General features: G+C 39.9%; 3 protein-coding genes and 1 long non-coding RNA gene across 8 annotated transcripts in view; 3 read left to right on the top strand and 1 right to left on the bottom strand.

The window, feature by feature from the left end:
• Window positions 1-9719, top strand: part of LOC146709237 (arf-GAP with coiled-coil, ANK repeat and PH domain-containing protein 3-like) — a 61038-nt gene extending 51319 nt beyond the window's left edge. The window contains exons 18-26 of the mRNA XM_085456258.1: window positions 67-287; window positions 379-472; window positions 700-800; window positions 915-1138; window positions 2523-2632; window positions 3728-3838; window positions 4255-4319; window positions 7336-7385; window positions 8907-9719. Coding sequence (XP_085312384.1) covers window positions 67-287; window positions 379-472; window positions 700-800; window positions 915-1138; window positions 2523-2632; window positions 3728-3838; window positions 4255-4319; window positions 7336-7385; window positions 8907-8975 — 1045 coding nt within the window. The 3' untranslated portion in view covers window positions 8976-9719. The remainder of the gene's footprint in view (window positions 1-66; window positions 288-378; window positions 473-699; window positions 801-914; window positions 1139-2522; window positions 2633-3727; window positions 3839-4254; window positions 4320-7335; window positions 7386-8906) is intronic.
• LOC146709236 (uncharacterized) lies at window positions 8584-12032 on the bottom strand. Of its 2 annotated transcripts, XR_014920438.1 has the most exons (3): window positions 11720-12032; window positions 9048-9127; window positions 8584-8963 (listed from the first exon to the last, which is right to left on the bottom strand). It is a non-coding gene; the product is annotated as an uncharacterized LOC146709236 (long non-coding RNA). The 2 variants fall into 2 exon arrangements; XR_014920437.1 differs by having other exon boundaries at window positions 8584-9127.
• On the top strand, window positions 10025-17389 carry ube2j2 (ubiquitin-conjugating enzyme E2, J2 (UBC6 homolog, yeast)). Of its 4 annotated transcripts, none has more exons than XM_085456261.1 (7): window positions 10025-10170; window positions 12618-12748; window positions 15624-15664; window positions 15870-15972; window positions 16081-16219; window positions 16318-16398; window positions 16511-17389. In XM_085456261.1, the coding sequence occupies exons 2-7, from the start codon at window positions 12618-12620 to the stop codon at window positions 16799-16801; spliced, it is 786 nt and encodes a 261-aa protein (XP_085312387.1). In that variant the 5' UTR covers window positions 10025-10170; the 3' UTR covers window positions 16802-17389. The 4 variants fall into 4 exon arrangements, with proteins under 4 accessions (XP_085312387.1, XP_085312385.1, XP_085312386.1 ...); XM_085456259.1 differs by lacking the exon at window positions 10025-10170 and adding an exon at window positions 10193-10363; XM_085456260.1 differs by lacking the exon at window positions 10025-10170 and adding an exon at window positions 10195-10473.
• Window positions 17390-18785: 1396 nt separating this feature from the next.
• On the top strand, window positions 18786-20754 carry LOC146709234 (uncharacterized). Its single transcript, XM_085456263.1, has 3 exons — window positions 18786-19384; window positions 19542-19912; window positions 20044-20754. Exons 2-3 carry the CDS (start codon window positions 19590-19592, stop codon window positions 20120-20122), a joined length of 402 nt encoding a protein of 133 aa, XP_085312389.1. The 5' UTR covers window positions 18786-19384; window positions 19542-19589; the 3' UTR covers window positions 20123-20754.
• Window positions 20755-22117: the final 1363 nt, after the last annotated feature.

Here is a 22117-nt window from a genome sequence, read left to right as displayed (position 1 = left end):
CAGAGTAATTTTTCCAAGACTCTAAAGATACCTTTTACCTTCTTTCTTATGATCATTTACCTCCAGACAGGAGAAAGAGGCCTGGATCAAATCTAAATACGTGGAGAAACGCTTCCTGAAGAAGATGAGTGGCAGCGAAGCGCTCGTGCAAGGTGAAAGGAAGTCCCGCCCTTGGACAGTGAAGAAATGCCAGCGACACAACAGCTCTGTTCGGGCACCCAACAAGGCTCGTAGGAAATATCACCGATATGAACCTGGCAGCGCCTCGCCAGCAAACCTCTCAGCAGGTCAGTGTGGGGACTTGTGATGTGGTGATAAAACCAAACACACTGTGAAGCCCAGACTGAGCTCTTGTTCTGATCTTTTATTCTCCTGCAGCAGCTGCAGCAAAGTTTCGCCGGGACTCGCTGTTCTGTCCAGATGAGTTGGACTCATTATTTTCCTACTTTGACACTGGCTCTGGTCCTCGCAGTAAGTCCACTGCACAATGTGTTGATACAGTGCATTGTTATTGTAGACTTTAGAGAAGATTTTAGGTAAAGGCTCCACAGTGAAACAAAATAACTCAGAAACTGAAGTTCTTATAGCAGTTTTCCACATATTTGTGATTTCCTGAGCAATCCAACCAATAACGTGTCTTTATGTAATGCAGTTTGTGCCAAGTAATGATTAACGTGTCCGTGGCTTGGCAATGCTTGGCCCTGCAGGTCTCAGTAGCGACAGCGGCCTGGGAGGAAGTACTGACGGGAGCACAGACGTCCTGGCCTTTGGCTCAGTGGTGGACAGTGTAACAGAGGAAGGTACGTGTGCTTGTGGGCTCTGTGCCACCAGTGTAAGTAGCTACAATTTAAATTAAATCGTGTTACATGTACTTATATTGTCGCTCATTCTCATGTTAAATTATTCACACACAGAAGAGGAGTCAGAGGAGTCCTCCAGTGGTGAGGTGGAAATTGAACAGGAAGTATCCTCAGACCCTGAAGACCCAAGAGAACTCCACCCTGGCGCGCTCCTATACCGATCCTCCCGACTCCACAACTTGCCGCTCATGGCGGAGGCTTTGGCACACGGTGCTGACGTACACGCCGCTTGCGAGGAAGAGGAGGGAAAAACGCCACTCATTCAGGCTGTGATAGGGGTGAGACGCTCTGTAATAAACATGTGTGGGTGTTTTGGTTTGGATAAAGTGATGTGGATGTAAATGAATAATTTCATTTATTAAATTAAGTTTATCTGTTTAATTGTTAAGTGACTTCAGACCAGTGCCCTTGATGTCAAATGTCATGAAGGTGCTGGAGAAACTGGTTCTTGCCGACTTTGCTTGCAGGTGACACATGCTCTCCACCCTTTTAAGCCAGTTTCTGTTGAGGGTGGATATCTACATGCTGCTGCATGTCTTTCCCACCTGGATAGTATGGATGGTACTATTGGCATTATGAGAGAATTGTGGGGTTTGGGGGATTTGTTTTTTTTCCCTCCACATCTTTAATACCATCCAACCACTTCTAAGTGAGAAGCTGCTCAGAATGGGTGTCACCACTTCTACTGTTCTGTCAGAGTGGCTTCAGTTTGCACAGCTGGTGTGGTGGTTTGTAATACTCAGGCATCACAGGGGACAGTCCTGTCTCCATTCCTGTTTACTTTGTTCACCGCAGGTTTCTAGTACAACAGTGAAACATGCCACATGCAGAAGCTTTCTGACACTGCAGTAGTTGGAAATCACCTCCTCCTTCTCAATGTTAGCAAGACAAAAGAAATGGTGTTTGACTTCCGGAGGGAAAAAAAATTGTAATTAGGCCCATTAACATCATGGGTGGAGAGTTAATTCACATCATTGGCCAGAATCTGGAGGGCATTTGAGTCATCAGCTCTCCTCCACACTACAGAGGCAGCACAGCTCCTTCTCCCTCAGACTTATTCAACCCCTTCATATGCGCCTTTTCAGGCAATCATTCCTACCGTTCTCAGTGAAACTGTAGAATAACTCTTCTTGACAGGTGAACATGTTTGTCAGGCACAAGATACTGCACACATATTTCTGCATTATACCTTCTTGAAGGTGTTTCTTGAGTTTAAAATATCCATATTATTTATTAATGCAATTTATACTGCTCCATTACACTCTTTAAAAAAAAAAAAAAAAAACCTTCTTTAAATTAACCTCATTTTTATTTCACTTTTTTATTTGTGTTGTTTTTTTGTTTTTTTTTATCACTGTTGGGTGTGTATATAGTGCAAACTTTCTATCTCACAATATAAGACCCTCACTATGCGGCAGTGGCACTTTTACTATGTTGTGTATTTATTATAGATTGTGCTTTTATTGTAATTTTTTATCCTGCTGCTGTAACACAATAATTTCTCTGTTGGGATAAAGAAAATCTTTTTTATCTGGACTGTCTACATTAAAAAAACATCTGCAGTCATAAACGATTAAAAACAAGAAAGACTCTCCACGTAAATGCATCGTCTGCCATTATGAACACTGTAGACTTGAAATTCTCCATCTGTCTCTTTGTTAGGGCTCCTTGATAGCTTGTGAGTTCTTGCTACAGAATGGGGCCGATGTGAACCAGAGGGACATGAGAGGCAGAGGCCCACTGCACCATGCAACCGACCTGGGGCACACTGGGTAAGAGAGACATGGAAGTAATAAGCTGTGTCTGATAATCATTGTGTTCTAGCCTGTGTATAATGTCATGAAATGTGGAAATTATTAGGTAAAAGCTACTTTCAGCTGCTCCCTTCCCACAAAGTGGTTACCACAGCAGGTGGCTCCCTGTGTTTGAGTTTTGCGCCAGACGTAGTCCAAAGGGGATTTATGTCTCCAGCTAGAATTGAACCACCTTTTCTCTTGCCAGGCGAATGTGTAAACCATTGTTGGTACACCTAATATTAATGTACCAACAGCAGTGAATACCTTTTGTTTTGAATGTTAAGGAATGCATGAAGTAATCTTTCCCTATAACAAAACTGCCTAACCAGTTTTGATAATCATATTATTCTTTGACACTCTATGTTGTTTTAACCAGGAAAAACTACAGGAAGTGTCACTGTTAAAAAAAAAAAAACGCACACAAAAGTCTTCCTCTGGTATGCAGTATAATCCCACGTGATACTTGCCATCACGAGTAACTCATTGCTTTAAAGTATTTGAAGTATTCACATTTGAAACTGCTTAAACTGGAGCTATACGTTCAGACTAAAGTATGGAGCACAGAGATAAACTAAAAGGCATCAGTGAATACCACATCAGTAAGTCATCATGTGTGCATTCCACAAAATCTGCCATGTCACTATTGCTATTGTGGACCATATTTTATTTTTTGACTCTGCTAGGGTGGCATTAAAAACAATCCTTCTTTATTGTACTGCCTGAAACAAGCTGTTATAGCTTCTCTTCTTTTAAGCCAAGCTTCTTGTCATTGGTTACCCTTAATAAACAGATGTTTTGAACAGCAAATAGGTGGAGATATTCCTAACATGATGTGCTTGACATGATCATAATGGGGATATCCACTTTATGATACCATTCAGAGCCTTTGGTGATGTCTTATATAAGAATCAGACAGGAAACGAGGGAATGGGGCGCAGCAAATGCCCACAAGTGAGACTGGGACCCAGGCTGCTACACTTTAGCCTTATAGCATGTGGTCAACCAGTCAGCAAAACTGGGACCCTGTAGGGTAAAGAAATTTTTTTTGTCTTCCCATCTTTGTTTGTACAGCCAGGTGTGTCTGTTCCTGAAAAGAGGAGCATCACAAACAGAGGTGGATGAACAGGGCCATGATCCTTTAAGCATCGCTGTCCAGGCTGCCAATGCAGACATCGTCACCCTGTAAGACACTCTGTGTAATAGTAGCTGATCTGGAAGAACATGTATTACTTCATGGTTTTGCTGAACAAGCAACTAACCTGGCAAAACTTTAACAATTTAAATGCAGTCAGCTGAATTTTTTCTCTCTGTGGACCATATGTTTGTCTTTTGTGGTATTGATCCATGCTTTAATCCATGTGACTAAAAGAATTACTTGCACCAGATTGTTATTCCACTTGTAAGCACTGCGGATAAACAGTTAAAAAATAGTTTAAATCTTTATAATGTTATTATGAAAGCTTGTGTATCCATCATTGGTGGCAAAGTCATAACAGTTCTTTTCTTACCTTCCTCCCTCCTCTCACCCTTACATTATTTTCTCACCTTCTATCATCTCCCTTTGTCCTGCCTCGCTCCTTCCCACTCCTGTCCTCCAGGTTGCGTCTAGCTCGGATGAATGAAGAGATGCGAGCGGCAGAGGCGGCTCCGCTGGGTCAACCAGGTCAATACCCCACAAGCAGTCCCACTGAGCAGCAGTATAGGAAGTGCATCCAGGAATTCATCTGTCTCAACATAGACGAATGCTAGTGGTCACTTCTGTACCGTGGAGCAAAGCCTGTGCTCTATTTATAAATCTTCCTCCTGACTGAGAAAATAACATATTCATGTAAAAGCTGCCCCTACACCCTGATCACAAGTCTGTTACTTCCCCTAGATCTAAGCCTGCAGGCAACTTCTGATAAGCTGGGTGTCTGAATACAGAGTGACTATTGGTTGCTTCGAGTCATAGGGAGCATCCCCGTGATGGACCTTTCTAACTCTACTGACTATCCAGTTACCTTCACCATCTTCCTGCTTCGCCACTATGTTTCTGCTTACCATTACTTGGCACTACCAATCCTAGCTACACAACACAGCCAGTAAAATGACATCAGCTTTCTTGGTGTTTCGCTAACAGGGTTATGCTCTAACTTCATTACATGGTGTGACCTCCTGTATGAGGGTGTGGGTGTTTTTATTTTTGTTGCCTAACAGCTCTTACCTCAGAAGAATCTCGCTGCATTAATCCTGTACACTTTATATCTATCCAGACCATCTGTGTGACATCCAATGTACCCATCTCTCCTTCATCAGAGATGTAAATATGCATATTTAGAAGTTTAGAAACTGTGTACTGTGGCATGAGGTAAAACAATATGGTATTTGTTCCAGTAACTTAAAAGAAAAAGAGTAACTGACAAGCTGCAGTAGAGGTGGGCAGGATAGTTTTACTGTGTATAAAAAGGGGGGTCGGGAAGGAAGAAGTGAAACTGTGACAAAAATGTTGAAGGGCTTGTGGGGAAGAGACCCTCGCCTGCTTTGTAAGATACTTTGTGTCGTCATGAGTGAGTGAGTGAACAGGAGAGTGCATGTGTTAAAGAATACTGAGAGACAGTTAAATAATATGTAAAGGAAAAAAAAGACTCTGCACTTTTCCCATATACAGAATTATCATTTAGCTTTTACATTGTTCTTGTCTAGTCAAGTTGTTGTCGATTTATTGTCTATTTTAATGATGTCTTTTTTATTTATCTTTCCAGAGGACCAGTGCAATGCATTATTGAATGCAGTTTTATATCAGCATTTCTGTTAATGATTGTCATTTCAATCTAAAATCCTTATTCAGAATTTATGATGGAGGTCTTTAGATATATTTTACATTAACAGCAGTCAGAAAACTTTCAAATGGCCTTAGATTACAGAGTACTTTTGTCTTGGCAGTAAAACGTGCCACTTCTCATTAGGTTATGCAAACACATCAATGGAACTTCTGATTTCTCTGAGGAAATTCTGAATTGACAGTGACTCATTATTTGAGCAATAACTGCCAATAGTTCAGAGCAGTGAGAACATGCAGAAATGTAAAATTGCATCATGTTATTCACTTCCATTTATAGAACATAAAACTAAAAAGCTCTTCAGCTTCCTGGCAATGGTAATATTACAGGAAAGTATTCGTGTTATGTTGAAATTATGGAGTATATTTAATCTTTTAAAAACTCGTGTCGTGACAGGACTAGCATATCTACGTCAATGCTAAGAATATCCTCTGTATGCTTTGCTAGATTTTTGGGAAGTTTGACCTTTGCATCTTGAGCATGATGAATATTTTTTCTATAATTTGATCACTTTGTGCAGTGCAGTCCTGTCAAAAAAAGCATGTACCGATATGACCTCTCTGGTGTCAGAAGTTTCTTCCTTTTTCCACCTCTGTGCCATTGTTTCATCCACACACGAATCTGTGGTGACTTTTCTTCTTTTCATTTCTTTCATTTTTTTATACTGTGCTTTTATTTTCCTCTGCCAAAGACTTTTTTTTTTTTTAAGGGAAAGTGTCTGACACTGTTGTATAACATCATGTTAAAAAAAGGAAAAAAAGAAGAATTGTTTTGGGTATATACAGGATACTCTTACCATCCTTTCTGAGTTGTGAGAGTGGTAGAAACACTGTTGGTGCTCACATGTTCAGAAGATGTGACTTACCTGATAGATACAATAGTTCAATGTACTGCAAGTAGAACCAGTCTCGGGGGGTGATGTGAAGCTACTGTGACCAAACTGTTAAGAGCTGTCGCCCTCGCGGAAGTATTAAATGTTGTGTCCATTTGTGTGTAGTATTGGCTTAAGAGTGGTTAAAGGCGCAAACATGCTGTATATAGTACACTTGCATATTTTAACTTAATGCTAACTTCCTGCCTCTCGGCATTCGGTCACAGATTCTGTTTAATGTTTGTTTTTTCATTGTCTTTGAAAAACAGCCGGTCGGGTAGAACTGTGACACGGTTCTGAATTACTTGCGGGGGTTCTTCTGTTTACTGGCATTTGGATATCTTTGGAATACTCCCTTCCATGTCTTTAGAAGCACTAAGGGGAAAAACAAAATACATACAATAAAACTGAGAAACTGAAATGGATCTGTTAACCCAGCTACCTGCTTCTTATTCTCATTGCTGTTCCCTCTCTCATCTTTTCTGTCTAACATTCTCCCAGCATTCTTTTTCCAGATGATAGCTGCTCTAATTATTGAATAATAATATTTACGGCAGTGGTTGTAATCCATAGATATAGCCAGATGCTGGGAGAGTGCTATTTTACAGAATACTCTGGTGTGTCTTTGGTGATTCACAAACTTTTGGTAGCACTTGGCTTATTCAAAGCAATAAACCAATTAGTCTCATGTTGTGAAATATCACTGAGGTGTACACAGACTCTACTATTTAAGAATAACTTAAGCATTCAGAGTCTTATGGGTATTAAAACAGTGCTTCATCTGCTTGCCCGCAGCAGCAACACCGTGCCTTGAATAATTCAGTGTCTCCAGTGTGTAAAACATGTATGTGCTCTCACAAGCATATGTCACACCATCCCTGAATAAAATGTCCTCTCTAATTCCTTTAATTTAACACTAAAGACAAATGACACATGTCCACTTGAGGAAATAACCACTGACTGACATATCATTGCTTCTGTTACCACAGGACATACCCCGAGCAGCAGGAGAGTAAAACCTAAGGATGTTCGGGATAGAGTGAGTGAAGCATCCTGGGCTGTCTTGCTGTGGCACACTAGCGTGATACTATGATTTTTCCTGCTCTGGTGGTTGCGCTTTAACTTGAGGTTCTTGCTCTGTGGCCCTCCCCCCTCCTATTTTTATGGATAAGCTTGGAAAACATTTGCTGTGATAATGCTGCCAGTCTTTTCCCTTTCTTATAAATGAGGCACAGGAACATTGCCTTAAGGAGGATGTGCCAAGATGGCTACAATACAGTATTTATACAGTTAAACTGTAATTTTGACTGAATTCAATGAGAGTTGGTAAGTTTAAAAAAAATGAATGAACAGGATGCTCACCACTACTTCCCTTTAAATTCCACACTTGCTATTAAGTATCCAGGAATCCCATTTAAGAGGAAATAAGGTTTTTTACTTGTACGCCCCATGAGGCTTAGGAGCAACGCAAAAATATGAGGCTGCGGGCACTTTTCTCTTTCGTGGGTATGCAAAGCAAACATTGATCTGATCTTTCTTCCTTATAATCTTGCTTATATACAGTACTGTACAAAAGGCTTGAGTCACCAATTGTTTCTTAATTTGCTTCTAATAAGCCAGACTTTTGTTATTTTAAAAAATGTGGTCAATAGTTCAAAGTTTATCAGCTGCTTTTTCACTGAACTTTACTCCAGTCTTTGTGCCTCACAATTTCCATTCATTCAAGTATAAAAATGCTTCTGACTTCAGGGATGTGCCAGGCTCGTCTTAACAAACAACTTGCCAAACAACTGGTTTTAAATGTTATTTTTAGTCACCGTGTTTCTGATAAATGGTCAACAGCATTTGTTGTAGATAAAACATTATTTTTGTACCAATGAGTTGATTCCTAAATATTAGCTGAAAACTTAACATATGTCCACGTGGCTTTCAGCATGCGCTTAAAATGTTGAGGAAAGGGGACAAGAAAGGATTTGAAAAAAACAGATGAACAGGATCTGAAAGTCATGTGCTTAAGAAACCGGTTAGAAATACAGCATAGACCTGGCACAGGCTCTGAGATATGCACCTGACCCTTCATTTGATCCCTCTACTGTTGACTGAAGCCTCACAGAAATTGTCTCAGTGCAAGGGTAGCTAGATTCTTAGGAAAGGGAAACGGCTAAAGAAGAATGACATACGCCAAATATACAAGAATTGGACTAAAAATCAGTGGCGACATTTTTGAAGGAGTAATGAATTCAAATTTTATATTTTTAGTTGGTGTCAGTGAGTGTCTACAGCATTGTCATGGTTGGATTTTGACCCACCATATAATGATGACAGCTTCATTTTTAATGATTACAATGATCCCGACCACACTTCCAAAGCATTGCTAGATAGAAAAACTCACAATGAAACAGTATCAGGCATAGATTCGTGTTACCAAAAGAAAAAGAAATGAGTGGTGTCTCAAGAGTTTTTTCACAGTAGTGTATCGCATATTCTAAAAGAAGGTTGGTAATTCTCCATGGTGCCCTGCAGTGGGACAAATCCTTGACTTCAGTGTCCACTGTTTCAGGTGACATCTCCTGCACTGATGTCTTTCGCGAGTTTTCTCTCCTCGCGTCTCTCCAGCCTGAAAAGTTGAGAAGAAGGAGCTTACAGTTCAGCAGCTGTAAGAAGCCAAAGTGATCACTGCTGACCCCTCACTTCATCCGACCTCTCTTCAGTCACTTTGGAATCAGGCAGGAGACTGCTGCATTCGATTAGAAGACACGTTGGTCCGCCGAAGTGAATGCTCTGGGAATGAAAAAAGAAAAGTCAAATTCCAGTAGGCACAAGTTAAAACTACAGCAGACTTGTAATAGTTGTAATATTCTCTCGTAAATAAACTTGGTCAAAGACAAACAGTTCTATTGCACTGATGTTTTAGCTGACTTACTCCAGTTTTGATAATGTTAGTCATCCAGCAGAGCTGACATTAACATTTGATGACCTTTAGACATATAACAACAAAACAATTCTCAACCTGTCCAACTAATATTGCATAGGGCCCCATTACAAAGTAAACTCAACCTTGGACCTGTCTGAGCATGAACAATGGGACCTGGAGCTTGAGTTGGATAGGACATCATGTAGATGCATCATCAGATTGGAATCTGGGGAGCCTGGAGGTTCGATCACTGTTCCTATTTCGGTTAACGGGAAGTACAATTTCTTTATGTGCAACAGTTTTTGGACAGATGGTCATATGTGCAAGGAATGTCCTCATGACTCTCAGGACCCGAGTTCTCCCCGGAGAACAGTGCAATGTAAGAGGTGATTATTGTTATTTACTGTAATTTTGAAAAAAAAAAAAAAAAAATCTCAGGAAGCAGTTGAGCTTCCCAAACTGTGGGTCTCACACCCACACCAACAAAATTAAAAAAAAAAAAAAAAAAACACAGATAAAATAATCCGGGTTTGACTGTGTTTACTAATGCTTATGCAAATATTTCCACGGGCTTAATGACGCTCTCTATGATGAGTAAATGAAACTTGACCTTTAAATTAAGTGAAGTAATCCTTTAACATTTCTTCAGCATTTGTGATGAAATTTCTGATAAAATGATTTTAAGTGTTTTGTAACTGATGGCAGAAGTCAAATAAAAAAATCTACTGAAATTATTAAAGGTCTTGTGGAATGTTTTAGCGGACTAAACAATGGTTGTTGTTTAGTCCGTGTTTTGTTGCAAATCCAAATTTAAGCACCAGCATAAAGTACCGGGAGGCCCTCTGAGCCCCTGGCATCAGACAGACCGCTGTGTAGTGTGTCAAGTGCTACTTGGCGATTGACTATAAATGTAAGTACGGATGTTATGATTAAAAGACAGTTACTGAAGGGTGACCATGTTTGTTAGACGGTACTGGACTTCCAGGAGGATCGCGATTGGGCAGCTAGCGACAGTAAAGCACTTGCTAAGTAACGTTTCGACTGCTACAGCAGCGATGAAGAAGAAAACCGGAAGTGTAATTTTTCCTCCTGCTGGCGATAGCGTAAGCTACTTTGGTGTCATCGTCTTATCGGATTGGGGTTGGCAACAGAAATAACAACCTTATTTCGTGTCCAGCCACGAATACATATTTTCGTTGGGGTTTCTGGAGAGGTATGTGTATACTGCACATCCCGTAGTTACTAATAAAAGCGAGAGATGTCGCGGTCAGCTGTCGTTATACAATATACAATACAACTGTTCCTGCTAGTAGCTGCTAACATTAGCCGGTTAGCAGTGGCCTACGTTGGCTAACGTTAGCCACTTGTTCTAAAATGCACTCAAACAGGAACCGACACCGGTTAGCATTAGCAAAGCCACCGTGCCAAGCTAGCTTTCCTGAACTGGCTTTACTGATTAAAGTGTGGTGTGATTAAAGAGTGGTCAGACACATGCAGTCATTCTGTAGCTGAAGCTTGGTCCGTAATAGTTGTTTATTATTTAATTATCAGGCTTTATGACAGGCACTGAATGTGCCAGAAATGTAACGTTAGCCGCTAAGTAGCGGATTAGCCTCAGTCACATAAGTTGCGTTAAGAAGCCTTCCTCTTTATTAGGAAGTGATAATGACATAATTCTAGCACTGTTGCGGTCCACGTACTGCTTATTACATGTCAGCGTTTGTCCCCGTGACACCAGGTCAGTTGACAGTGTTTGTTATTGTCGTAATTTTCAATTACATGGGTTGACAGGGGAAGAAAGTTTAAAGTACAATTATATCCGTTGTGTAAGTATTTGGAACACGATGCGTATTTTAACTTGAACGCAATACATACTATATTCCACTCTCTGCTAAATGCTTACTTTTTCACTTGGCGAGGCAGTGTTGTATGCATATAGCATTAAAGCACCACAGCAGTGCTGTGCATGAGTTACAAAACAAACAGTCACAGCGCCATTAGAGAACAATGAGAGATTGGATAAATTGTTTTTAAAATTCGGTGCTTTTTGTAAGATGTACTAATTGGACAACTTCATCTTTTAGGAAAACAGAGGCGAAGTAATCACTTGATATTTAAACTTCACTCTGCAGCCAGAGTTGAGCTATTTCTGCCTGTTTCTCCAGTTAGCGTTAGCATTTGCTAATAAATAAACAGAAGCCTGACCTGGTTACGTGTTGTTCAGTGTGAGATTTTACTGCCCTTCTCTGCTTTTGTTGTTGTTGTTAATTAACACACTGTTAGTCTTTTCAACCCGATTTCACTCTAGTTGAAACACATTGAACATGTTAGGAACCTTGGCCTTATTTTAGACAGTGGTCTTAGCATTCATAATCATACTAATAAGGCCAACACAACTGCATATGCAGCTTTCTAACAGTATAACCATATGTCAAAAAAAATTCTTATCTCAAACTGACTGGGAAATGGTCCATCCATTCATATCAACCAGGTTACTGCTGTATTTGCAAGATTATCCAAATCATCAGCTAGATAACTTCAGCTTGTTTGAAATTAATTGGCTGCCACTGCAATACAGAAATGCCTTTAAAATGCTTCTATTTGTTCCTAAAGCACTCAGTGGTTTGACCCCCAGTACATCTCGGACTCTGAGACCTCTCAGGTCATCAGGTGCAGGTCTGTAAACTGTTACCAGAATGAGATGAAAGTTTGCTGAGGGTACATTTTGTTATAATGGTTCTCTTCTTTGGAACAACCTTCCCACTGACCTGATGTCAGTTCCAACTGTGTCTACATTCAAAAACAAACTTGGAGCCTCTTTATTCTTGCAGGCATATGATTAATAACTTTGTGTTTGTGTGTGACTGTTAACGTATCTCTCTTATGTTGTTTTTATTGCCTTAAGAGATTGTAGAGCTACATAGTTTTAAAAATATTTTTATCTTTTGTGGCAAGCACATTTAACCTACGTGTAATGAAATGTACTATATAAATAATATTTGCAGTGATATGTTTAAGAGTTTATTAAATATTTAATAGTATTGATATTTAATAGGTCAGGTGACAGTGCTGGATGCAATGTTTTTTGATCTGCTCTAGTTGAAGCTGCAGTTACCTTTCACAGGCATATTAGGGTTAAAGCCTTCCGCTACCCAGAATGATTCATTCATTCAGAGTTCTTCATTCATTCAATCATTCAAATCTATGCAGTCCAGAGTTCAGATCCATAGTAAAACAGGATATGCTTTGATTTCCTAATGTAAAGGAATACATCTGGACAGTGATGTCAGTGTAAATCCAGATTTATGCAATTCACTGTTTTTGTTTTCTCACTGTTTATGTTCTCTCAATCATCAGATGAACAACAACGGGAACAAAAGAGCTCCAACTACAGCCACTCAGAGACTTAAGCAGGATTACCTCAGGATAAAGAAAGACCCCGTGCCTTACATTTGTGCAGAGCCCCTTCCCTCCAACATCCTAGAATGGTAAGTTCCTCATTAGTCAGGAAATATTGGGACTTTTTGACTCTTGAGGTCCAGCCAGGGAAGGGTGTTTAGGGCCATCGACAAAGTTTAAAACCTGTGAATATTCTGTAGAAAAATAATAAACTAAACATTTCATGTGTAAAATCAGGCTAGTGTTTTACACCAACAAAATTGAATCGTGGTTTCCAAGATGAACAGATGAAGAGAATTAAAACTGCATCCACTGCTATATACAAGTGAGTATTTAGCAGTGGATGCAGTTTTAATTCTGTTTTCAGAGCTTTAAAAAATTTACAGTGCTGTGTAAAAGTCTGGAGGCAGTCCTCATTTCTTTATATTTTGCTAAAAAAAAGTGACATTGGTGCAGCAATTTCTGAAACATGTGCAAACTTAAATGGAAATACAGTGTACAAGGCAAAAGTTTGCACAGTTCTGAGTTGAAAGGCTGAAAGTCATTATCCTTCACTATGTCTTGAATTCTTAGGCAAGCTTTTGTGTGCTTTCTTTTTCTTTAGGAATAGTTCTCAGTGCTTCTTGAAGGACATGGTGCAAAACTACTATTTTTATGACTTTTAAATTATGTTATTGTTGTTTTTTGTGTATTTGACTTAAGAAATTGGAAGAAATTGTTCATTGTTGCAACAGGCTTCTACAGAAAGTAGTGAGTCAACTAAAGAAGGGGGAACAAAATATGTTTTTCCAACAGGCTGCTAATAAGAAAGTCATTTCTTTGAAACCATGTGTGTACACAATACTGAGTCATCCCTTTTTATACTGGAATGAATCCTAGGACAGTGTTAAGTAACTTGACAAAAAAGAAAGCAAAAGTTAAAGTGAGTGGAAAAAGCAACCAATGTTCAAACATTTAAAAACACGTCTGTAGAACTATTGCGTCAAGACCACTTTGGTCACGTCAGAAAGACTGGTTCCTTGGAAAGATTTATATTTTTTAGAAGGAAAATGTATAGAAATGAGTGATGAGTAAAGACTGCACACTACTGCACCTCAATAGTGGCAAATACAGGCTTAGATTTGAATGATAATACTGTTAGCTCTATTTCTGCGGTAGAAGGAAACCCATATGAAGAGTGACACTGTACAAATTGTATATATCCCACAGACTATCCTAATGATGATCAGGTATCGTTTCCTGTAAAGCTACGAACAGGTTTTTGTTTTTGTTAATTTTGTTTATACTCATTTTCTTTCTATTGGGAGATGTCTTAAAAATCTAAACCAGTACAAAAAAGACGTATAGATATTGGAGAAAAAGTGCAATTGACCAAAAATGTTCTGAATACGTGACATTTAAATAATGAAAGAAATATGTAATTGAGCACTTTTAGCACTTAGCTAAATATTAGCCATATAATTTGATTAGCATTTCTTGAATGGATGTTTATTAAAGAAATTAATGGTTTTAAATAAAGTCATAATGAGCGCTGGAATGTGACATGGCCCTCAGTAGTGTGTTTAACTCTTAAAAGAAAAAATATATATATATGATATTAAAAAAATATGATATTTTTATTGTAATTATTTAGACATTTGAGCGTGAGTTTAACATGATCAGTGCAGTACTGTGCAAAACTCTAAATTCACCTCTTGGTTTTTATATTTTGCTTCCAAGGAGCCAGACTTTCTTAACATTTTCAAAGTGGTCTGGAGCAGTAGTTCTCAAGACTTTCTGAACATTTTAAAATCTTTAGACACTCGTTGCTTTTTCACTTATTTTCAGTCCAGTTCTTGTTCTTTGTTTTGTTTTGTTTGTTTTCTTGTTTGCCTTTGTGTTAGACCAGCAGTCCCCAACCCCCGGGCCTCGGACTGTGAGTCGTTTGGTACTGGGCAGCGAGAGTTGAGGCTCAGGTGTGAAATGTATGGTTTTCAGGGTTTTTATCGGTTTTCAGCGTTATTTTGTTATCGTTTTTATCGTTAACTCTGTTTTCCTGGGTCTTTTCACGTGTGTTATGAATAAATCTTCTTTTTTTTGGTACCGGTACTAGTTTTATTTTGTTGTATTTATACGCGACACCTTAAAGGCCGGTCCGTGAAAATATTGTCGGGCATAAACAGGTCCGTGGCGCAAAAAAGGTTGGAGACCTCTGTGTTAGACCACTGAGTTAATGCAGCTTGCAGTTAATGTGTATTGTTGAGCCCTCCTGTGCATTTCTTCACTGTAGTTTTTGAATGGAACAGTGAGAGAATAAAAATCACCACCTGATATAAAGAGTAATAAGAGTAGCCTCAATACAAGGATTCACAAAGGTCAGCAAATTCCAGGTGGGAGACAAAACTGTTGGAATTGATGTGAGGGAAGGTGCGGAGAGGTAGAAACGTGAGGAAAAAATTAATTTGGCTCAAAAAATAAAAACAAACAAGACAACAACAAGTAAGGGAGCTAGGAGGGGGCAAAAGTCCCAGCAGTTTGTTTCTTTTGTATCTTGCATCATGTATGAAACACAGGCACACTAATTAACACGTAATTACCTTGTGGCTGCCATTGCCAGCAGCTGCCACTGTGTGCATTCGAGCATGAATGCTGGCGGCGGTGTTGGTTACTAGTGTCGGTTATGTTGAAAGGTCTACAAAGATTCATTGCAGAATAGACAACTTGGCAAAGTAGGCATTTTAAATCATATCTTAGGCGCTTTGTGACTAGCAGCCTGTCATTCATTCATATATCTATCTGTCTGTCTGTCTGTCTGTCTATCTATAAATTTAGATCTTAGATCACAGGATGTGAAAGATCTAAATTTTTAAAAAAAAATTGGAGGAGAAACAGAGTTTGATTCTGGGCCATGCCAGCAAGTCTAGAGATGACTTGTTTAGTCAAATCTGAAATAAGTGATTAACTTTTTTTGTTCCTCTTTTTCAGGCACTATGTAGTCAGAGGTCCTGAGAAAACCCCGTATGAAGGTAAGAAATGCTAAACACTAGAAAAAAACTTGTGTAATGTGTGAGTTTAGATGAGTTAATAACTGATAACATCACCGGAATGATCAGGTGAGTCTTTCTCAGGTTAGCTTCATACAGGTATGACTAATCCTTTGGGGGTCTGTTGCTTTTGATATATCACAGTGTTGTATAACATATATTTATATATGTCATGTCTAATTTATAGGTGGATATTACCATGGAAAACTTATATTTCCCAGAGAATTCCCCTTTAAACCACCAAGTATCTACATGATAACGCCAAACGGGAGATTTAAGTGCAACACAAGGTAGGACTGTAGCTTCTTATTGCGCAGTTAATTTAAGCGTTAAAGCTTTGAAAATGATTTAGGCTGCGTTTTTAGAACTTGGTCATAAATGTTCCCGTTTCTCCACAGGTTATGTTTGTCCATCACAGACTTCCACCCGGATACGTGGAACCCAGCGTGGTCCGTCTCGACAATCCTCACGGGTTTGCTCAGCTTCATGGTGGAAAAAGGACCCACTCTTGGCAGCATTGAGACCTCTGATTACACAGTAATTAAAACAGACTATCCTATTTGCAACATAATGACATAAATGACCTGTTATGTCTCAGGTATTTCATGTCTTCTTTCTTTTCTTTTTTTTTCTAGAAAAGACAACTATCAGCCCAAAGCCTGGCTTTCAACCTCAAAGACAAAGTATTCTGTGAGCTGTTTCCTGATGTAGTTGACGTAAGTATGAGGGCCTTTTTTTTGGGGGGGGGGGGGGGGGGTGGGTTTGGGGAGGGGGGACGTTCATCAGGGACTGATTCCATCCTAACCTTCTCCTCCTCCTTTCTGCCAGGAGATGAAGCAGAAGCAGAAGGCCCAGGAGGAGCTTAACGCCCGTACACAGCCTCTCCCCTTACCTGATGTGGTGCCTGATGGAGACCCCCAGCAAGCCCACTATGGCCTCCCAGCCCTCAACGGTGGTCCTGCCCCACTAGGGGGTGCCAACCCCGCCCCTGGCCAGCAGCAGGCCAATCGTAACCATGGACTACTAGGTGGGGCTCTAGCCAACCTCTTTGTGATTGTAGGCTTTGCAGCGTTTGCCTACACAGTGAAGTACGTGCTGAGGAGCATAGCGCAGGAGTGAGAGGAGCCGGTGTTTTAGGGCAGCGCTCCCCTCCCCCTGCAGGTGAGCCAACTAGTGGACTCGATATTCTACAAACACACTACGTGGGGTGGGGAGGGATGTTCATTCCCGATCAAACCCCTCCACAACCACAACCTCCACCACCACCACTACTACCACTACCAACATGGACTTTGGAAGAAAAAAACTCAAAGCCCACCTAGCCAGGAAGGACTGAGGGGAGGAGGAGGAGGTGGGGGATGGACGGGAGTGGCTGTAGAGCCGGGGCCGGGGAGACTGGAGGGGTTTATTAAAACGGTTGTGATCTACTCTGTGCTTCTGTGGTTTATATCACTTCTAGAAACAAACTTGGCTCATGGGTTGTGGGAGAGTGTAGCTCTGTGGGTCACTTTGTTGCAGACTTTACAGCAGACATATTGATTTCCTTTGTGAAAATGAACTTTGCATAACTGGAAAACTTGTTTGTTGATTCTAAATTGTTTGCCTCTGCCAATCACTTCTTTAGAAAGCATTCCCATCTGCATTGTTTCCTGCTAATTCATTAGAGGAAATAAAATCCTCAGGGGATGAAGAGATGATTTGATCCAGCTCCAAGACTTTTTTTTTTTTTTTTTTTTTAAGAGTGACGTGAAGAGACCAAATACATACAGGTCAAGTTTCATGTAATCAATTTCCTCGGAAAAACCTCAAAGTAGTAGTTATGGTTTCCACTTTCTGTGTCAGGGGTGTTACCGTACGTCTTCTACTTTCTGTTTCCTATGAATGGGTTTGAATGCATTCCTGGTATACCATTCAAAGGCTGCCAGGCTACAGTGCTGGGATACATGCCAAGAATACATTAGTGTAATTTAGTAAAGGTTGGACATGATAATAAGGACTTGCAAGATGAGTCTGTGGCCAAAATAATGATGAATCCATTAATTCCCATCCAAGGAAGTATAAAAGGCAGATTCTGTGAATAGTGTAAGATCAGTAACTTTTAATAATCAGACACAATATGATAAAGAAGCGTATAGCAGCAAAACTATACGTGCACTTATATGAAAATGGGTGTTATAAAAGAAAGCTCATGCTTGTCAGTACTTGTCAGTTTATCTCACTGTCTGAGATTAAGCACCGGTGATGCGTCACTGACTAAGAGACTAGACAAAACTCCAGCCTTGATTTCTATTCATATATGAAGGCAGAGAGCATGAAGAAAACAAAAGTTGGCCTTTGATCCTGTGAAGCAGCTAAAGCTACACGGTCAGAGTTAGATGTTAGTGCAGATGGTCTCTCCAGTCAACCCATGAGCCAAGCATTGTCTGCACAAAAATAAACGGAGACAAGGACCTTTTAATTTGGCTTAGCCAATCAGTATAGCAGCAATCTACATAGGATTAAATGAGGAGACCCATGCAGAGAACCATTTTTTTTTTTTTTTTGTTTCTGTATATTCCTTTTATTTCTTTCTTTCTTTCTTCTTTTTTTTTTTTTTTTAAATCATTTTTTCTCTTTGTGTTTTTGTTCTCTTTTATTTATAGAAATGTCCAGCTTGTCTGTCGTGGCTCTAAGGAAAACACCCAGTGATTTTTCTTAGGGCTGTGCAGTCAAACACGCGGTCGTGTTAGTGGTGCTGGCTCACGCAATTGCTGATGATTTACTGTTGTGCATTGCATTTAGTAAAAGCTGGTTCTACTGTACTGCATCTAATCCTTCCACAGGAAGAAAACTCCGAAAGCAGAAGATTCTCTTGTTCGTTGCTCTTTTCTCGGCGCCATCTCAAAATCAGACCAACATGATGATTATGATGAGAGTGCGTTTGTGTGATTATACAGCAAATGCCCAAATTACCATGCTTCAATTAATCTTGTGTGGCATTGTCTCTGTTTTCATAGTAAAATGCAAATAAATTACCCTGCTCAGTGGGGCATTTAATAATAATATCTCCATTTGCTTAATGATGACGCAGTGGTTCAGTGGTCAGCGCCTCACAGCCAGAAGCTTCTGGGTTTTTGCAACTTCCTGGTGTCTTTCTGTGGGACGTGCCTGTTGTGTTTTCCCCTGAGTGGTTCGGTTTTTCTGCCAGCATAAACAAACGCATGCATGTCAGGTTTTCTTTTTTTTTTAAAATTGGAAGTAAATGCTTATGAAGACCTCAAAGTTTGTAGAGTGAAAAATGTGACTTCCATGTAAAGTTTTTTGAGGGTTTAGACTAAAAATAATACATAGGTGGAAGTCCATTCTCTGACAACATCACATGCTGTTTTTATCTGCTGCACAGATAAAATCAGCTTAACAGTTCAACAAAACTCAAGTTTATTTTCTCTTTAAAAAAAGAAGTCAAATTTAGGTCCTCGTAAAGTTTTAATAGTCAACAAATGGTTAATAAAACAACTATGAAAGATACGTGGACTTGCATGCCCGCACACCCTTTCTATAGAGTGAAGTTCCACAGAATATTATTTACCTGAGGGCAAGACTTCCTTGGAAATGACACGGCCTCGTGATCAGGGAGGGCTTTAAAAAGTGTTCAACCAGTCAAACTGGCACAATACACCTCTTCTACACTCAGAGACGCAACGCTCAGCAGCAAACAAGCAAGTAAGTATTTCAAATGATTCTTAGATGATTTTGTTACTGAGCACCTGTTAAAGAAAAGCTGAATTTCTTCACGTTTCAGTTTTACATTTGTGAATATTTTATATTGTGTCTATTTTTCCCCTCCACTCACCTATTTTGTGTTTTTTCTGTATCGCAGAAAAAGCAGCCTTCCACGCATTGCTTATTCTGCATATCTGATACGAGCATGGTCACCGCCGAGGAGCTCGAGTGCTGCGTGTGCTGCTACGAGTATTCACGCAGCAACAGGATACCGCGGGTCCTCCACTGCAACCACACCTTCTGCGCCCCTTGTCTGGAGAGAATGTCCAAGCTGGAGGGTGCCATCTACACCGTCTCCTGCCCTCTCTGTCGTTGGATTACCTGCACCAGAGCCAGCTTGACTTTGCCAGGGGCTCTGTGGGTCAACACAGAAATCTGGGACCAGATTTCCACGGAGCAAAATCAGAATGAGAACCATTCAATGGAGGATTTAAAAGACCCAAAGTCGCTACTCATCGAGCACTCACTGTAAGTATAAGCTTCAGAACTGCGGTCCAGTTCCTCTGGGGTTTTTTTTTTTTTTTTTTTTTTGAGAGAAGTTATAGTCTGTATCTTACCTAGAGATCTCAATAAATAAAATTTCTCCTCTTTCCTTTTAGACCCGTTTCACAGCATTCACGTTTGAAGTCCACACTCTTGAGGGTTTTCAGCTGCATGCCTCTGCAGAGCAGACACTAAGTGATTAACAGCAGGATTTGTACCTCTTACATGTTGTTTAATCGTAGACTGAAGTGTGCAAGACCGTAAAGTTTGCATGATCTGAGCTCCACGTAATGGACCTGCACACAGGGCTTCAGTGAGAGTTTGCGTCTTGTGAAGAGTGAAGGCCTGAAAGTCTTCCGTGCGGCTTGACTTTGTGTGAACTTGACTGTGATTTGGAAGGCACTGAATCTGCCTCCATTTAAAGTTGTGACTGTGAACCTTTTTGTTGTTTTATATCAGCAACAGCAAATGTACTAATGAAAAAATAAATCAGATCAGCACTGTTTATCTGAACAACGAAGATGATTTAAAGCATGATTTTTATAATATGATTTATTTTATAATGAAACTTTTTTGTCACTTTACCTGTTTTATACATTTTTAAGAAAACAGTGTCATTTTTGTTAATTTTTTTCTATTATAAGAATCACAAAAATGAAGGGTTTTAACTAAATACAGTGAAATGCAAACTGTCTACTATGTATGTAAATAGCCGTCTGTGATACAAACATGTTAATGAACATCATCTGTGAATAAAGTGTTTGGAACTGAAGGAGCACATGTTCAGTTTTCAAATATGGGAACCGTTTAATAAATGTTCAAAAGTATCCAGCACTCATTGTTTTCTTTGAGACTCTACTGTACTCTGCTGTGTTTATTGACACCAAGAGCCAGCTATCTCTGCACATATGTTACTATGTTTCACAATCGTATAAAAACCTTAAATCATTGACCGGTTCTTCAAATTTACCTGTAAAATGGGCCCGCCGGTGGGCCCATGGTCAATAAAGGGTTAACCATCGTAAAAATGTATCACCCTTCTATGCTGTATTCTTTCACACATGTACAGGTCACACTGCTTGTGAGCTTCCTGTTAAAATTAAAGCTCTCATCTCCCCTATTGTCTCCGCTCATGTCAGTTCCTTACTAATAACCAGAGATGGGCAGTAATGCGTTACTTGTAACAAACGTAGCAAACCTCCGCCTACCCCTCTCCTGCTTTACAGGTAAAAATAGAGCACATAATTAAATTTTTGCTTGATGCATAAAGTTAAAAGATTAAAACTGATAAAACAAGTTTTAAAAAGAGACTTCCATTTGATTACATTTTGTATGATGGATTATTCAGAAAAAGTAGAATTGGGCTGAAAGATCTATCGCTTTATCACCTATTCAGGTTGTAAATCGTGTTTTTAAAAAGTAACTAAGTAATTAATTACTTTTGAAATTAAGTAATCTGTAAAGTAATGGGATTACCCTTTGGGGAAGTAATTAGTTACTGATTACTTTTTCAAGTAACTTGACCAACACTGCTAATAACAATCCAGACCTGATAAGACTTACACATGGGGAAAGAATTTACTGATCATTTTACCATTTTTTCAAGTTACTATGAATTTCTCCTCGGTAGTTTCAGTTTAGGAGGAATTTAGATACATGTAGGTAGTTAAATTCATGAATATGGCCGTTACGCCAGGCTGCTCTTTGTTGACTTTAGCTCTGCTTTCAATACGATACTCCCGGACAGACTAATAGTTAAACTGCTGGAAATCGGCCTTCCTTCTACCACCTGCCGCTGGATCAGAGACTTCCTCTCAAACCGTGCACAGAGAGTTAGAGTGGGCCTCATCTTTCCTCACCCCTCAGCCTCAACACTGGCTCTCCACAAGGCTGTGTACTGAGTCCCCTACTGTACACACATGACTGTGTTAGTACCCACCCAGACAACGCAGTCATCAAGTTTGCAGATGATACCACCGTGGTGGGGCTCATCTCTGGGGGAGATGAGACGGCGTACAGAGCTGAAGTTCAGAGGCTGACAGATTGGTGTGTAGATAACAACCTGGACCTCAATACCACCAAGACAAAAGAACTGGTAGTTGACTTCAGAAGGAGGAAGTCTGAGCTGCAGCCTGTCAGCATCAACGGGGAGTGCTTTAAAAGGGTCTCCAGTTTCAAGTTCCTGGGTGT

This window comes from Copadichromis virginalis, linkage group LG5 (assembly GCF_057382275.1).
Source record: "Copadichromis virginalis isolate Kocher_CV1m ecotype Utaka linkage group LG5, C_Virginalis_male_GT1.1, whole genome shotgun sequence".
Classification (NCBI taxonomy): Eukaryota; Metazoa; Chordata; class Actinopteri; order Cichliformes; family Cichlidae; genus Copadichromis; species Copadichromis virginalis.
The sequence above is the reverse complement of the archived record's forward strand: the minus strand, read 5'-3'. Positions and strand labels throughout refer to the sequence as shown.

Coding starts and splice junctions, on each gene's coding strand:
- ube2j2 (XM_085456259.1), top strand. CDS start 10,217: ATGTTTGTTAGACGGTACTGGACTTCCAGGAGGATCGCGATTGGGCAG. Junction 10,364..12,617: donor TTCCTCCTGCTGGCGATAGC/GTAAGCTACTTT, acceptor CTCAATCATCAG/ATGAACAACAACGGGAACAA. Junction 15,973..16,080: donor AGATTTAAGTGCAACACAAG/GTAGGACTGTAG, acceptor GTTTCTCCACAG/GTTATGTTTGTCCATCACAG.
- LOC146709234 (XM_085456263.1), top strand. CDS start 19,590: ATGGTCACCGCCGAGGAGCTCGAGTGCTGCGTGTGCTGCTACGAGTAT. Junction 19,913..20,043: donor CTACTCATCGAGCACTCACT/GTAAGTATAAGC, acceptor CTTTCCTTTTAG/ACCCGTTTCACAGCATTCAC.